The sequence below is a fragment of the Artibeus jamaicensis genome, unplaced genomic scaffold, assembly GCF_021234435.1.
Source record: "Artibeus jamaicensis isolate MK-2021 breed Jamaican fruit bat unplaced genomic scaffold, CSHL_Jam_final contig_233, whole genome shotgun sequence".
Taxonomy (NCBI): Eukaryota; Metazoa; Chordata; class Mammalia; order Chiroptera; family Phyllostomidae; genus Artibeus; species Artibeus jamaicensis.
This window is the reverse complement of record NW_026521486.1, coordinates 6,435,716-6,452,210: the sequence shown is the minus strand read 5'-3', so window position 1 is coordinate 6,452,210 and position 16,495 is coordinate 6,435,716. Positions and strand designations below refer to the sequence as shown.

Here is a 16,495-nt window from a genome sequence, read left to right as displayed (position 1 = left end):
GCATCCAGGGGGCTAAGCCTCCAGGTCAAGTGAGCCTGCCCCTGAAAATGACTCTGTGCATGTGTCCCATGTGGGGACATGAGTGGTGACAGCCCAGCACCTGGAGGCACACCTGCGGTGCTAGATGTGTGTACACGCACCCATGTTCTCGGCCTCGGAGCACACACCCTGGGGGTGGAGGGTGGGGGTCTGTTCTCTGGACCCTGCATCTGCAGAACCACCCACAGCCATCTGTAACTCCAAAGGGATAGAGCCCCGGCTGCAGCGTCAGACCAGTAAAGCCCTTCCCACCTGGGCTGGGCTCCAGGACTGGTCTAACTGTGGGAGGCCCACTGGGATGAGCAGGTGGGGCCCGCCCTAGATCTAACCGGATTAGGTGGGCCCCATGCCTGGCTCTGCCTGTGGGCTTCAGTCCCAGGAGTGAGCAGAGGACACCCTGAGGGGAGGGGACTCTGCCCCCTTTAATGCTGGGAGGCCATCCTGCAGGGCACCCACTTTCACCCCCTGGTGGCTCCATCCTGAAGTACAGCTCCAGCCCCTCCGGGCCCTGAATACTGAGCAGATGGAGGGCACTCAGGGTTAGTAGGGGGACATCTGCATTAGCCCAGGGGTCCCAAAAGGGCTTCAGAAATAGACACGTGGGAGTCCCGGGCCAGCTGCTGCACACTGCTCTCCAGGCCTCACTCTGCCTCGGGACCTCGCCCTACATTTAGGGCCTCTGTTCACAGGGGTGCCACAATCACTGGGAACCAGAGGGACAATTTGGACCTCCAGTACACGGGATCTTGGTCCACCCACCCCCGATTACTCCCTTTCCAGATTGAAGGTCCAGGGGAAACCAGAACCTGCTGGTGACCAGACTGCAGGGCAGGGCAGTGCTGCTCCAGCTGCGGTCTCCACTTGCTGGAGTGAAACATGCCACAGCCAGGTGTGGGGGGCAGCCTTGATCCACCAGCTGTGCCCCGCTGGCTGAGGCCAAATTGATCCCCAACAGCAAGTTCTGAGATCATCCACCTGGCTGCTGTGAGCTTAGAGGAGCTGAAACACTCATTCTGGGGTCAAGCCTGGTCCACAGCAGGTACTCAACATGCAAGTCAGCACAGCATAGAGTGAGGACCTCCTGGAGGAGGGGAGATGGGTGGGCTGAGCCCAGTCCTGGGGCAGACCCAGGCCAGAATGGGTCCAATGACCTCATTCAGCTGGGTGAGCCCATTAAAACCACCAGGGCCTTCCTCTGAGTAAACACCGAGGTGTTTCTTCCCAGTTCCAGGTGCAGCCTGTCCCCTTCAAGGGCCGGAACTGGGCTGCAGGTCCCAAGAGAACCCCAACAAGCCTTGACTGGAGCCTGCTCCCTCGTGGGTTAGTGACTGAACAGCTCCAGTGCACACCCAGCAGACCCAGGGTCTGCCCTGCCGTGCCTGTCAGCTACCAAGACGATCAGGGACAGCAAGTTGTTGTCACCTCTTCCCCTTCTCCACAGCTGCCACCCAAGCTGTGCAAACACTTCTACAGCCCGGCCCGGCAGCCTCGCCGCAGTGACAACCGTTTCACACAAAGCCTGTTTTCCCAGGCTGACCTCCCAAGCCCAGGCTCAGCCTCAGCCTATCCCTGTGCCCAGCCTGGCTCCAGGTCCAGCAGGTGACAAGGAAAAGGAGACTGAACAGAGCTAGCTAAGAAGCTAAGAGGTCAACGGCAGCAAGCCTCTGGAACCACAGGGGCCACAGGGAGGCAACTAAGACAAGGGAAAGTCAAGTCAGAGGCAGGTATCACTGGAAAATAATTTTTATTGAGATCCCACCAGCTGCACAATTTGCTCCTGACATTAGGCTCCTTCTTCCTTCGCAATTCGGTCTTTCTTAAGTGGTCCCTGTGAGAAAAGGTGCAGACGACACGGTTAGTGGAGGCAGGAGGCAGGCTGTCAGTAAGAAAAAGCCACAGCCCCGAGGGATCAGGTTCTGGGCCCGTCTCCCCAGCCCCAGATGGGCAGGAGGGCAGGCTGCCATGTGACAGCGGCAGGGGGCCAGGCAGGTGCTCACCATGAACGCTTTCTTCTCCTCCATTGTCTGGAAGCGGCCGTGGCCAAACTTGGAGGTGGTGTCGATAAACTTCAGATCGATCTTCTCCAGGGCCCGCCGTTTGGTCTGCACCAGCAAGGACTGTGGGCCAAGAGGAGAGAAGGTCGGTTCTGAGGAGCAGGGCTTTCTCTACACCCTCTTATTTCACAGGCTTGAGAGGGCAGAGCATCAGCTGTTATCACCAGTGACTAAGGAACTGGCCCCCACACGTGAAAACAGAAACAAACGGTCAAGCCAGACTGGAATTTCCTCCTCCAGGACTTCAAAGACCATGCTGAAGGAGCAGCAAGCCCCCCTTCCCTTTGAACTCCCCTGGCCGCCTGTGGACCGCGTTCCCTGTGCCAGTAAACATCTCGCCCCTCCTCCACAGGTTCCCGGTGCGGTGCCACCCTTGGCCCCCCCATCTCACCTTGCGGAGGGTGAGCACTCGCTTCTTGGTCCCCACCACACAGCCTTTCAGCATGACGAAGTCATTGGTCACCTCGCCGTAGTGGACAAAGCCACCCTGGGAAAAGCAAGGCCATCGGGTCAGGTCAGCACAGCTCAAGCACAGGGCTGGAAACACGTCAGACCCGCAGGACCCCTTCCGGTTCGGGGGTCTGCAGCCGCCCGACCACGGGGCTGTTGTTCTCAGAAGGAAAGCAGCAGGAGCGTTTCTGCGGTCTGACTCCAGCGCTGGGCCAGAGCCCACCTCTCCCCAGCCAACCCCAACCGGAGGGGGGTTACAGGCCACTACAGGAAGCAGAGAGCTGGCTGCTGGGCACGGACCAGTTAAATGACTGCAAACACAGCCTCACACAGCAGCCAGGACCCAACAGCAGGTAGCCCCAGCCCCAACATCAGACGCTTGAGAAGTCAGCTCCCACTCCTCACCAGAGGGTTGATGCTCTTGTCCGACAGGTCGTAATCGGTGGAGGCGTTGTTCTTGATCAGTTTGCCATCCTTGATGAGGTAGCCCTGGCCGATCTTGTAGATCTGAACAAGGGAACGAGTGTAAACACTTGCAGAAGAGGAAACAGGGCAGGAGATTCAGGAGACTCACACACGCACTACCCCCCTAGACAGAGCAGGCTGGCACGACTGGCACTAGGGACAAGGACTCTGGGAAAGCACCTCTGACCTCAGCCCCAGGCTCAGAAAATGCAGAAGAGCTGGCTGGCTCTAAACAAGACACTGCTCCCTGAGACAGTGGATGGAGGCCCCTCCAACACTTCATGGCAAGAAAGGACAAGCTCTCAATGCTGGTCAGGCCAAGGGCCAGGGGTACCAGAACCACCATTGAGGGCTGCACCCCACCAACCCTGCCACCCAAGAGCCAGGGCTATGCCCATCACACCAGCAGCTAAATTCCGGAAATGCCCAAAGCTCCACCTCCAGGAGCAGTGTGACACTGACTAGAACCCCTCAACCCCAGGTACACGGTCACCTCCCCCCACCAGAAGGGACTCCCACGACCCCTCCCTCAAGCACCTCACCTTCTTATTGATCTCAGTGCGGTGGTGGTAGCCCTTCTGCCCAGCCCGGGCCACGGAGAAGGCCACACGGGCAGGATGCCACGCCCCAATACAGGCCACCTTGCGCAGCCCGCGGTGGGTCTTGCGGGGCAGCTTCTTGGTATGCCAGCGGCTGGTGACCCCTGGAAGACACATGTTGTTACCGGGGTGGCCAGCACCTGTGCCACTGGCCTTTTCCTGCTGGAAGGCCCACTGGAGTTCGATCAACTGGGAAGTTCCATGGACAGAGGTGGGTTCGGTCTGCACGCCACCCTCTCATGGCCACATCATCCCAGGTTGAATACCCGTCTAGACACGAAATCTTCGGTTCTAAATGTGAGAAGGACAGGCCCTGGAGAATCAACCCTCGACCAGAGGTCACCTCCCCAGTCCCCGGCCACCCCACCACAGGGCTGTTCTCAGAAGGAAGGCAGCAAGGAATGTTTCCGCAGTCTGACTCGGACGCTGTGCCCAGCGCGCATTCCAGAGCCTCATCACCGAACGGCCGGGTCGGAGAGCCCTGCCCCGAGAGTCAAAGCACAGCAATCGGGGCCACTGCAGAACTCACCTTTGTAGCCTTTGCCCTTGGTCACCCCAATGACATCGATCATCTCGTCCTGTCCGAACACCTGGCTCACAGGGACCTGCTGCTCCAGCCTCTCACGGGCCCAGTCCAGTTTTTCGGCCACCGTGCCTCCATTCACCTGGATCTCCATGAGGTGGGCCTTCTTCTGGCGCAGAGGAAGCAGGCGCATCTAGGAGGAAATGGATGCACCTTAGGTCCCTGAGCTCCAGGCTCTTCACCCATGGAGAAAACAGCCTTCCCGTGTCCCGACTCCCCACTGGGTGCAGTTCCCCTTCCAGCTCTGAGGAGCCAACCCTGACCAGACACACAGGGCCCACACCAAGACAGGTCAACTTAGCCAGATCCTGACACCGACTAGCCAAATGCTCCTGATCACTGTCCTTTGGGCAGTGCCTCTGGAGACTGCCCTCATCCACCTTGCCCTTCTACTGTGCTCTATGAGCTGCCCACAAGACACGTACTTTGGAAAGCAGGATAGCTTTGCAGCTAACAGTATCAACCACAAGAGTCAGAAAAGGAAGTGAGTTCAAGCCTAAAACTTTCAGTTACGAGGTGCCTGGTGTTATCCCACAGAACTCTCTTCAGTGGTGGACCGTTGTAAATCCGGGGCAATGTGGCCATCACCAACTGCACAAGGCCACAAGCGCTTAGGAATCAGGGTGTACGGCCAGGGCAGTGTTTGCCCAGACCGCAGAGGGGCACCCCCTCAACCCAAGCCAGCCGAGGGCTTCTTGGGCCAGGCGTGAAATGCACGTGGCTTTCAGTCAGGCATTTGACAGTGTTCATCAGGAGTCACCAATTCCTTCAACCGGTTCCCCTTAAAATGGGATATGGGTTCCTTAATGAAGAGCCAACAGGGACACAGTGCCCTCTGCTGGCAAGTGAAAAGACCAACCCGCAAGTGCGGGGGCACTGAAGGCCTTGCTCAGACCACCATCCAATGGGCCTTAACCTGGCCCCAGGAACCCAGGCTCCAAGGGCAGACGGTGTCTGGACTTGTTTGCTGTGTAACTTCACACAAACCCTGGGCTGCTCACTGGCCTATCTCCTCCAGGATGGAGTAAGTCTAGGGAACCTGAACCAGTCCAGCCAACCCCTTAAAACCTGAGGCTTGGCACAAAATCAGCTGGAGCTGAGGGGTGACTCAGAAAGTGAAGTTTCCAAATCGATGGCATCTGTCATTCAAAGGCCCACACAATCAAAGCTGCCTCCATGACAGGAGGCAGCAGGGAAGCTGCCTACCTGGGCACACCAGCGAGTGCTCACCTGGGTGTGGGCGATGACGCGGATGACCTGGCAGTACTTCTTCATGCTGCTGAAGTCCTTCTCCAGCTGCTTCTTGCCATCATCGTCCTGCCACTTCTTGCAGTACTTGGTGAAGGCCTTCTTCTTAGATTTATGCCTTCAGGAGCAGAGCAGAGTTGGGGAGGGGGGCCGGGTGCAGGCCTTCATCACCCAAGGGGTGAGAGGAAGGCACATGGGCACCACATGGGGATGGGGCTCATTGCCGGCTTCTAAGGAGCCTTTTCCACCGGCAAGCGGAGCCTGGATGGAGCTCATCGGGCAAAGCCGAGCGGAGCTGAGCAGAGGTCCACAAGGTTAATGTAAGTCACACATTCAGAAACACACTATTTCTTGCTCCGCCCTAGCCACTGCCCAGGTAGGAGGACTGGGGGGAGTTAAGACTGCTATCTCTTAGTTTTCTAACTGGATTCTCAATACTTCAGCAGCCAAGAAAATCCTGAAAACCGTCCTTGGCCAGCACCCACTAAGCTGAATCTGAAAGGAGGTCTCGAGGTGCTGCTCCCAGCTCAGTTAACCAGGGATGCTCAAGCTCCATCCCCAGGAATTGTTCTGCTCCAGAGGCAACTAACCCACCACCAGAACACCCCCAAGAACCCCACACAGGAGAGCCTCTCTTCAGCCCGACCTAGGTAGGGTGTACACGGCGTCCCCCTCCCTCACCAGTTCTTATAGAAGCGCCTCTTGCATTCATCACTGATGTGCTCCGCAAAGATGGTTTTGAAGGTGCGGAGGCCTCGAGGGGTCTCCACGTAGCCCACAATGCCCACGATCACCATGGGTGGCGTCTCCACAATGGTCACTGCCTCCACAACTTCCTTCTTGTTCACCTCTGCAAAGAAAGCCTGGGTTGGACTCGAGTGGCTAACCAGGATCCCCAACCAGGGTGTTTTGTACAAATGTGAGGTGCTCGTGTGGGCCAAGAGGGCAACCTGCTTCAGGTGAAAGGTAAAGTCACCAGAGCAGGGTGCACGCCAGCAGCCTGGACTCTTGCGGGATGCCCTTACTGCACACTTGTCTGCATAGTCTGACATTTTTAACTTAAAAAACACAGGACTCTCGTAAAGCAAATTAACAGCCTAGCTTCAGTTCTTGTCTGTGACTGAGATCCCTGGAGCAGACAGATTCCTCATTACCCAAGTAATACACAAGTACTAAAGCAGCATAATAGAGCCTCATAATAGCCCTGCGCTCAGGTAGATACTAACCACCTAAAGTAACCAGTGCTGTGTCCTCCCACTTGGTGACTTTTCTACTTCGAACCTCACAACCCAGGGATGTGGGCAGTATTCAAGCCTTTTAGGTTAGTGTATTTCCCTGCACTGTGGCTCTTGACAAATTTACACGTCGCGCACCTTAACTTCAATACATCCCTCCAACTGCAAACAGCAGTGCCAGCCATTTATAACCTCAAATATATTAATCTCCATCCTGCTATCAAAATACCTGTCAATCTCTCAGATCTGCCCTCTGACAGCCTGGCCCCAGCTAGTCCGTCCCTGCCCTCTATTCCTCACCCCCCACCAGCTTGGAGAGCACAGCGTATACATACTGGATCCTGGCCTATCGACCTCACGAACAATGTGGGTCATGCCAGCCTTGTAGCCCAGGAAGGCTGTGAGGTGGACAGGCTTGGAGGAGTCATCCTTGGGGAAGCTCTTCACCTTCCCGCGGTGCCGGCTGCTGCGCTTCCGAGGCAAGAAGCCCAGGGACCCATGCCTGGGAGCGGAGAACTTCCTGTGAGACTGTGAGATCACCAACGTCAGTACTTTGAGCCTGCACCTCACTTCCTGACTCCCAGCTGCCTAGACGGTCCTGAGGAGCCTCAGCAATGCTGAACCAAACCAGAGACCCAGCAACCCCAGATAAATGCTTAACTGGGTTTGCTTCATGCAGGGTCACACATCGAACTTTCCTGTCAAGTCCTCTTGTAATCCAGCAAGAGGAACCACCCACTTCTTCCCTAAACCAAGAATCCACCCCCGATTTTAAAATAGCTTAACAGGTGCCTCTGTGACTGAATCTGAAGGAGTGACCACAAAAGGGGCTTCTGGGACAAATGGTTGGGTAGCCAGTGACCAAAGGCTGCCCTGGCTACAACGGAGCACAGGCCACTAGAACTCAACAGAGCCAAATCAGAACATGACAATCAGCACAGAGTCTCTGTCCGCCCGTCAATAAGTTCATCATCTGTGGTTTCTGGGAACTCTAGAGGCCTGACGAGTGGTCCTGCCCACACTGTTCCGAGACGATTCGGAATGAGGACTCAACGACCCCAGCTTAAAAGTCTCCCCTCCTGCCTCCTGCTTTGATTTCTGCACCTCCCAGGTTAGTGCCCCCACTCCGGGGCCTGCGGGCCCAAGTGTTCATGGACTCCAATCTCGACTAGCCCTAAAATGATGAGGTTGAGGCCCAGAAATAATCCATGGCTTGAAAACTGTCAGGCCCGGGACCCCGGCCCGGCTCCCACCGCAAGGCCTTTCGCCCGCCAACAGGCTCAGGGCCAAAAACAGGCCTCGGGCATTTCCCGAAAATAGGCCTGACTGCGGATCGCGCCGAGTACCCTGTGATCGCAGAGTAAGTCCCCGTCACTGGGCGAGCTGAGATGGCGGCGATACGCCGCGGACCCAGCCACGCCACAACCAGAGAGAAGCAGGAAGGCGCTTTCACACTACGTACCATGCCGCCGCCAAACGCCGCCGGTAGAGGTCGGGCGGTGTGCAACGCGCAATATATAAAGCCCGGCCTGATCCCGCCCCTTCCGGCGTCCGAGCGCGCACCCGCGACGGACGTCAGGTCCGGGGACGAGCAGTGGGTGGTGTTTCTGCGCACGCTCGTCATCGCCCAGCGTTCTTCGCTAGCTAGACGGGAGTTTCGCAGGCAGGGTTGAGAGTCCCTACTGCTAGCGGCTGCGTTCAAACGTAGTGAAAAACCCTGGGAATGCTGGCGAAGGGCCGTACAGTGCAATAAACGTGCGGCGGCGGGTTCTGTGAAACGCCCTACGACTACGACTCAAGAAAGATGGCTGCGTCGCTTATTTGCATAGGAAATGCAGTCACCTCTGGGACTAACCCAGCCACGGGCTTCAGGCCAAAGCAATTGCACACGTGCTACCCATGTCTGTCCCACACAGCAGATCAGCGTGGTCGCCATTTTGCAGGCACATCGAGGTGGAACCAGTTGCACTGCTCTCACCTGCTCTAAGTTCGAGAGAAAAGGCTGAACCCCTGGATTTCTGGCTCCCAACCCAGAGCCGCCTCTACCACCCGAACTTGCCCTTAATGTGTCCTGATTTCGGGCACCCCTCTTTCAAATCCCATCTTTTCTTACCATTCCGCCCACTGTCCAGCAGCAGTGGCTTGGTTCTGACGGTCTCTTAGGCGGCAAACATGCCTCGCGACCCGGGATCGTGAGTCTGGCTGCCCCTCCGCACGGACCTGGTCTCCCCTGCCTTCCAGAGCCTGTGCAGGAAGGACCCTCTCTTATGTCCGCGCCAGCTCCCCGGAGACACGGGAGGCTTCTAACTGCTCTCCCAGGCTCCAGGCTAGACCCTCCAAACTTTTCTAAGAATCAAATTTCATCTTGTTACTTTCCTTGCCCCATCCCCACGCCCTCAGGAGGATAAAGCATTAACTCCTGAGGCTGCTTCCCTAACTGGCTACTCCTGTCTCTTTGCCAAGGAGGGCGAGCACCGACTCCCTCCTTCAAGCCACTTTCCACCTCCATTGCACCCGGTCGTGCTCTTCGATTCTAGGCCAGGCCTTCGCTCGCACCGTTGTTAAAAAACATTGTCTCATTTAACGCTCCCACCACCCCTGAGCGGCAGCGCTGACAGGTTCTCAGTCCCTTACTGGAAATCTTTGGGGCCAGATGTGTTTCCAAATTCAGCACTTCTCATGTTTTAGAAAGTATCGTGCAATATGGCGAACATACTGTATATTATGTAATCCTCCCCAAACTCTTTGCTGAAATACACTAATTAATTCTATAAAGAAACATGAATATTTACATGAAGTGGGATAAATATAAATAGCCTCCCATCAATCAGTTTAAGGCTGACTTAGCTGCCTAAAAAATTCAGGTCAACTTGGTTTTTGTCACCGAATGACTTCCAGGGTTTTTTTTTTTTTACATCAGAATTGTGGAAAGGGATGATGACCCATAATTGTCCCCTCTTGGCAAAAAAAAACTAAGCTTTAGGCCAAGAAGAAATAATTTGACAAAAATCACTCAATTGGTGAAAGAGCTCAGGCCTGACTGACTCTAGACTGGCTTTTTCAGGATATTGGACTTGGGGTACAGTAGCTCCCTCAGTGGAAAAGGAAGTCTGGGTCCTAAGTCACTCAGTCACTTAACAAGAAATTCTTACTGGGCCTGCTCAGCACCAGGCTGCAGGACCACAAAGGGAATCAAGATGGCCACCATCACAGGCCTAATAAGACTATTTATAATTGTGATGAGGGTTAAAAAAGATTAAACAGTGTCACTGGAGGCCCTCGACAAACTATTCCCAAAAGGAGTTCACTCTCTGTCATCATGAGAAAGGATGGCTCAGTTTCCCCATCTGTCAAATAAGGGATTTATTCATTCAGCAAATGTACACTAAGCCTGTTCTGCCTAAGAATGACACTAAGGGGCCCACTGGGTTAGGAGAGGCCAACCAGGAGGTGGGAATAAAGCAGAAGGGCTTTCATTACCCCATGCAAGCTGTCATGGTGGGTGCACTGAAGGTAGACATAAAGAAGCAGAATCAGCCCTGGCTGGTGTGGCTCAGTGGATCAAGCATGGGCCTGCGAAGCAAATAGCTATAGGTTCAGTTCCCAGTCAGGGCACATGCCTGGGTTGCAGGCCAGGTCCCCAGTAGGGGGGTTGCAAGAGGCAACCACACATTGATGTTTCTCTCCCTCTCTTTCTCCTTCCCTTCTCCTCTGTCTGGAAATAAATAAAATCTTTTTTAAAAAAGAAGAAGCAGCAGAATCAGGAGATTTCTAGGGTGCACAGAAGCTGGAAACTATTCGTATGAGTCGCTGGGGCTGGGGGTGTAGAGAGGAAGCAAGTAGGGCCTGAGTCAGGAGATCCATTTTGGAATATTGGGTGGGTAGAGTTCCTTTCAGAAGGGAGAGGCTAATTTATATGTGTGGGTTTAGATTCATTTATGAGGCTAACTGTATCATTTCTCTTTCCAAGGAAGTGTCTAGGGCTACGCACCACCAAAAAAGTATGGAAGTGAGGGAAGGGAAATAAGATGAAACCAGAGAGAAATCACACCCAAACCCACACTGGGGAACTCAGATTATGCCATAGTTGTCCCATGTGGTTCCGAGCCTCCGTGAGCCCAGATGAAAAAGATGAATATGACTAGTTACATGATTTGTTATATTCACATGATAAAAACAAATCAGTGGCCAGGAATTCACTGTGCCTGAAATAAGACATGAAACAAACTTCTCTGGGGAGACGAGGTTCTCCTAAAAGGGCCAGAGTGGAATGCCGCCCACGAGGCCCATGGAATGTCGGCCCTCAGTGAGCTGGCGGTGGCTGTGCAGTCTCAAGCAGACCGGTGAACTCCTGGCGCCTCGCCGATCCGATCTGTGCAAGTAGTTTACAAGGGGCCAAAACAAGGGGCTTGGGTTACCTGATCCTGGATTGCCAATTTAATCCAAGATAAAACCCAGAGTCTGGAAAGAAATGGACAGATTGTGTTTACAAAAGCAGAAAAGGGTCCAAGGTTTTGTTCAAATGCCCGAAGGTCAGATGTTCCCTGTGGCCAGGTAAAACCCAAGGTGCAGTCTAACCACAGTGAAGGTTAGGAGGACAGGAGGAGGAACAGAACAAGGAGGTGGGGCGAGAGAGGAGCTGAGTGAGGCGGCTTTTGTCCTGAGGGTATTTCTACATTCACCTCCTTTGTCAGACTGGAAGCTTCTTGTGGGCGGGAGGCTGTGTCTCCCTTCCACGTGCTCAGCCCCAGTGCAGGCCCTAGCATAGAGGAAGCTCCAGTCCACACTGGTCAGACGAGGGCATGGACACAGTAGGCCCCAGCTACACCACCACAGTTTCACTTTCAAAGGCCGCCTCCCTTGCCTGGTGAAGCAATGATGGCCCCCTCTTCGACGTGAGCTCACATTATGAGCTTCTGGGCTGTCGTTGATTGTTGCAAAACCACCTGGTTCAGATGACAGGACAGGGCATTTGGGCCAGAGGGTCAGATAATATGAGCTTGTGGCATAAGCACAGTCCCATGTCCCAGGGGCAGGAGCCTGGGCACAGAGCTTCTGGGTCATGAAAGACCCCACTCCCTGCTCCTCCATCACCAGCTGCTGGAGAGATGCCCCTCAGAATGGGAGCCGGCTGGCCAGGGACGCCTGGCGGCTCCTGCTCCTGCTCCTTCTCAGCCCCGGGTTGGTGAAATTCTATGTGCCCCTACTGGGCCTGCAGGCCACTGTGGCAAATATGGCTTCTCACAGCCTCTCGGTCTATTTGCTGGGCCTCTCCATCCTGTGGTGCAGCAGCCTGCAGCTGGGTGGTGGGCTCGTCCTCATCCTGACCCGGAAGCTGTGCATGGAGATGCTGATACCCATCCAACAGGCCTTATGGCAGCCACTGATCATTGCCTGGGCCTGGGGCCTCCAGCAGCTCGCTGCCCTGATCCACGGAACCTGTCATGGCGTCCTTAGGCTCCTGCAGTGGGAAGCCGGCCCGGTCCTGCTCTCTGTGGCCCAGTGGGCCTACTACGGCCTAGCCAGCTTCCGCTGTGAGAACAGCAAGGCCTTGGAGAAGTTGCTCTGGGCTGTGTCTCCCTTCCACGTACACTCAGCAGGTGACTGTATCTCTACAGGTTCGCTGCCTGGACAAGCTGTGGATGGCCCTGGGGTGGGTGGCCCAGGCTGCGAGGTGCAGTGGTCTTCAGCCCCTGAAATGGGCCAGGCTATCTGGGGCAACCTCCAAAGACCTGGATGCAGTTATCACCATCCTTCCTGCCACCACCGTCCCTTTCAGCCAGCGCTTCCCTGGACCTGACCTGGCCACCCTGAGCAGGCTTATGCCAGCCTCTGTCATCCTGTGCGTGGTGGGTGGGGACAAAGATGCCAGCAAGAAAAAAGGAGGCTGCAGCTTTGGGGCCACTAAGGTGCCCATTAGCACCAGGTTCCAGATCGATAGGACAAGCAAGCAGACACTCACACAGCAAGTGAAGGTGACCTGTGTTCTCATCGTTCTTCTGTATATCTATGCCACGACTCTCTTCGTGCAAATCTTAAAATAAATGATCCAGCGTGAACTGGCCTTCAGTATGTCCCTGGATTACTTAGTCAGTGAGAGATGGAAGGCCATCAGATATGTCCCCTAGGCCTTTGCTGGGCTGGGGGCACAGGTGGGCAATATGCAATATGCAAGCCACGTGCATTCCAGGACCTGGGCTGGGGGACCTGGTCTCAGCTCAGTCACTACTGTGTGTCCCGGGGGAGGTCCCTTCACCCTTCTCAGCCTCAGTTCCTTTTCTGCAAGTGTAGGTCCTAGGACTTCAGGGGAGCACTCACTGGGTCCTTTGTCTTGGCACTTTTAACTCTTTCACACAGGTGCCTAGGGGAGGCCTGGGGGAAGGGTTGCAGCAGAATATTCATCAGTTTTCCAGGTGTCATGAGTCATGGTCTCCACCAAATGGCAGTGACAGGGCGGGGGGTCGTTACCCACTACAGTCGGTCCTGGGGTCTCCCACTTGGTTTTGCTGCTTTTCTGGGCCTGGAGCCAAAATGCAACTGAGTCCTAGATGTCATTTCTAGTGGGGGTGACCTTCTGTGTCTGGCTGTAAATTTCTCACCCAGTTCGTCCAGCTGTCTGTCTCCCTTTCCCTGTTCCACTTGCCAGGGAACTTCCCTAGCTGCTTACTATCCTGTCTCAACGTCAACTGAGGTCATTTGGTGTATTTGGCTGGGATGTGGGTCAGTCTGCAGGGTTCAGGACAGTGGCGGTGTCGGCTTGAAGGCTGAGCTCATCCAGGACTCTTGTCCTACGTGTGGACATGAGGTTGTGGTGATCTCCACCTAGTCAGTCTTCTTCTGTGACAGCTCAGGGCTGAGGGTGTTTCAAGAGATGGAAGGCCTGGACCAGGAAAATGGCACCATGTCATTTTATTGACCAGCCGATCGCAAGCTTGCTTATATTCAACAGAAGAAGATCAAAGGATTCGCGACCATATTTCATTGGCCACCCTTGTTTGTTTCTTCCCCTGGACCACAGGTGGCAACACAAGGGCCGTGGGCCAAGTCCAGCCTCCACCTTGTTTATCCAGCCGGGCACCTTGTTTCCACCCTGCGGCAGCACTGAGCTCCTTGCCCCTCTCGAAGGAGCAGTTACATTTATACAGTCCTAAATTACATTCGGCCCTTTGATGGCAACCACGAGCTGATGTGGCCCCCAGTGAAAATGAGTTTGACACCCCTGCCCTGGACTCTAAGATCCTTTAGGGCAGAAACTGTGTGCTCTGTAGCTGTTGGGCCCTCACTGGCCCGGCACAAAATGGTGTCATAGGTACATTGAAGGGATGTCTAGATCAGCCACATTCAGCCTTTTTCATCTCACGGCACACTTGAACTAGTTACTACAAGTCTGCGGCACACCAGAAAATGTATTACATTTTTTGCCAATCTGACAAAAAATAGATACACTTTTGGTTCATTCATACCAACAGCTATTGTTGTGTTGGCTGTTGCCTTTTTTTTTTTCACTTGACAATGTAAGAGAAAAGAAGTCAGTACACCTGACTAAATGGTCAGGCATTGTGGTTTTAACCGCAGCACACCAGTTGAAACCCGCTGGTCTAGACGAGTGTGCAATACCTAGGCTTAGAGCTGAGAGTTCAGTTAATTCGCTAAATGTTCATTTCCTTGAGAAAAGAATGGGACCGCTTGGTCAGTCAGCACATTCTTTAGTCAACCGAAACGCATTGCCAGTTCTCCTGAAAGGTACCAGAGGCAAATTTTTCAGTTTGCAGTTATGCTGTGGCTCATCCACTCAAATACAATGAACGCATTTGCCCTCTGCCCAGGTAACTCCACGCTCACAGAAAACAGACCTAACCCCTTCTATACCAAAGCAGCCTCAAGGGGGCAGCAGAGAAGCAAAGGCAAGATGCCGCTTGGCCTGGGCTGGGACTCGAATTACCAGACAGAATATGACAAGTGGTAGGAAGCTCTAAGTTTGCAAAGGTCTGACCTACAAAGAACAGCCTGACTCCCTCCTCTAGCCTTGCCGCGAGCGCGGAACACACACAGAGACGGTGGGAGAGGAGGGTGTTTCTGTAAACTGCAGTGATCATGGAGAAGCCTGGGAAACAACTCAAAATTGATAACTTCATGTTTCTAAGAAGATGCCTATATACCCTTGTTTTACGTACAGCTGGGATGGGGAGGCTAATAACGTTAATAAGCTCATTCTTTGCATCAGACATTATTCTAAACACATTTTGTGCATTGTCTCATCTAATCCTGACAATAATCCTCAGAGGTAGCTACTATGTTTATATATATATATATATATATATATATATATATATATATATATATATATATATATATATATATATATATATTTTTTTAGATGAGGAAACAGGCCCAAAGAGGAGAAGCCATTTGCCCAAGGTCTCACAGCAACTATTTGGGCAGAGTTGGGGGGGGGGGCGGGTAGGACCTGAGTTTGAAGCTCCAAAACATCACATTTTCTGAGATCCAATTCATTAGTGTGATGGAACTTCAATGCTGGCAGATTAGGGACAGTATCTAAGCTCTCCAGTCCTTATGCCCCCAAGCCCAGCACCAAGCCTTGTGCAAGGTGGGCTTCAAGTAAATATTTGTCGAATGAGTAAATGAATGAATATTAGTCACTTGTCTGAATATTACCCACTGATTTGGCCCATCACCCTTGCACACTTTTTTCTCTTATTTTATAATTTAAAAAGTTAATTCTAAAAATAAGGTTGCAGTAATAAATGAAATAGTGGATGTAAACCCTAGCACAGGGCCTGGCACAGAGTTAATACTCAATACGGAGCCTAAGATGGACATTGGCTTCTGTTATGTTTTTAAGAGGTGTGCCCTCATACACCCACCACGCATTTCCTCTGTTACCACAGAATGCAGGATGTCCTGTCATCACCACGGTGGCAAAAACCTCAGCGGATATCTGAGTCCCACCTGCTTCTGGAACCAGCGGAGGTAACCAGAGGCGTAGAGGGGTGCCCTGAAGAATATGCAGACCTGGATGGTGGTTCTTCCCACTGCAGCCAGCACTCTGCCGTCCAGCCTCTGTTTCCACGAGACGTGGAACTCTAGCCTCACCTGTGATGGGGACTAAGATCTATTTATTGAGCACCTACTGTGTACCACGGTCTTGGCTATAGCAGTGAACAAGATAGACAAAACCCACAGGCTAGCAGAAGAAAAAATTAACAAATAATTGCATAATTAATGGATTTAGGAAAGGGTCAGTAAGAGTTAAAGAGATGTCTCCTAAATAGTTCATTGCTGTCCCTCAGCTTCCGCCTCTATGCTCAGTGTCTGGCCTGAGTGTCTGACACTATGCTCAGTGTCTAGGCTGGGAGTGGGAGGTGTGCAGACTTACGGACCCGCATGACGCCAGGGTAAGAGCAAGCTGGGAAAGTCTTGGGGGGGGGGGACGCTGTGTTTTGGAGGGCTCTGAGAAAAGGCTTTATTCCGTCGTAATTCATTCATTCATTCTCGAAATCTTCCTGTGGTACCTACTGTGTGCCGAGCCCCGCTGAGGACAAATGCCGCCCCTCCCCTCATTGTATTGGAGATAGAGCCAGGAAACAAGCCAATGAAAGACGAAGACCATTTCAGCCGGAACTTTAGTTTTGGAGGGACTGTGCTGGGCACCAGGAGGCCAGGTAGACCCACGGCCCGGTCGCGGGGACCCATCCTGCATCTGCTGCCCATACCCTTCTTCCCTAACCCCCAGTTTCCCAAAGAGGTCACCAAGGTAGCAACGCTAGAGCCCGCCACAGGGTCTACAGCAGAGGCGCCCGA

The 16,495-nt window shown here is 53.6% G+C and overlaps 1 protein-coding gene and 4 non-coding genes across 5 annotated transcripts; all 5 read right to left on the bottom strand.

Moving 5' to 3' along the window:
* Positions 1-1,766: 1,766 nt before the first annotated feature.
* RPL3 (ribosomal protein L3) lies at positions 1,767-8,312 on the bottom strand. The gene is made up of 10 exons (XM_037160564.2): positions 8,136-8,312; positions 7,009-7,201; positions 6,120-6,288; positions 5,421-5,556; positions 4,137-4,323; positions 3,551-3,711; positions 2,949-3,050; positions 2,485-2,580; positions 2,037-2,156; positions 1,767-1,867 (listed from the first exon to the last, which is right to left on the bottom strand). The coding sequence occupies exons 1-10, from the start codon at positions 8,295-8,297 to the stop codon at positions 1,823-1,825; spliced, it is 1,371 nt and encodes a 456-aa protein (XP_037016459.2). The 5' UTR covers positions 8,298-8,312; the 3' UTR covers positions 1,767-1,822.
* LOC119060636 (small nucleolar RNA U83B) lies at positions 2,699-2,781 on the bottom strand. Its single transcript, XR_005084632.2, has one exon. It is a non-coding gene; the product is annotated as a small nucleolar RNA U83B (small nucleolar RNA).
* Positions 3,981-4,074, bottom strand: LOC119060635 (small nucleolar RNA U83B). Its single transcript, XR_005084631.1, has one exon. It is a non-coding gene; the product is annotated as a small nucleolar RNA U83B (small nucleolar RNA).
* LOC119060637 (small nucleolar RNA U82P) lies at positions 5,557-5,612 on the bottom strand. The gene has a single exon (XR_005084633.1). It is a non-coding gene; the product is annotated as a small nucleolar RNA U82P (small nucleolar RNA).
* Positions 7,588-7,651, bottom strand: LOC119060629 (small nucleolar RNA SNORD43). Its single transcript, XR_005084626.1, has one exon. It is a non-coding gene; the product is annotated as a small nucleolar RNA SNORD43 (small nucleolar RNA).
* Positions 8,313-16,495: the final 8,183 nt, after the last annotated feature.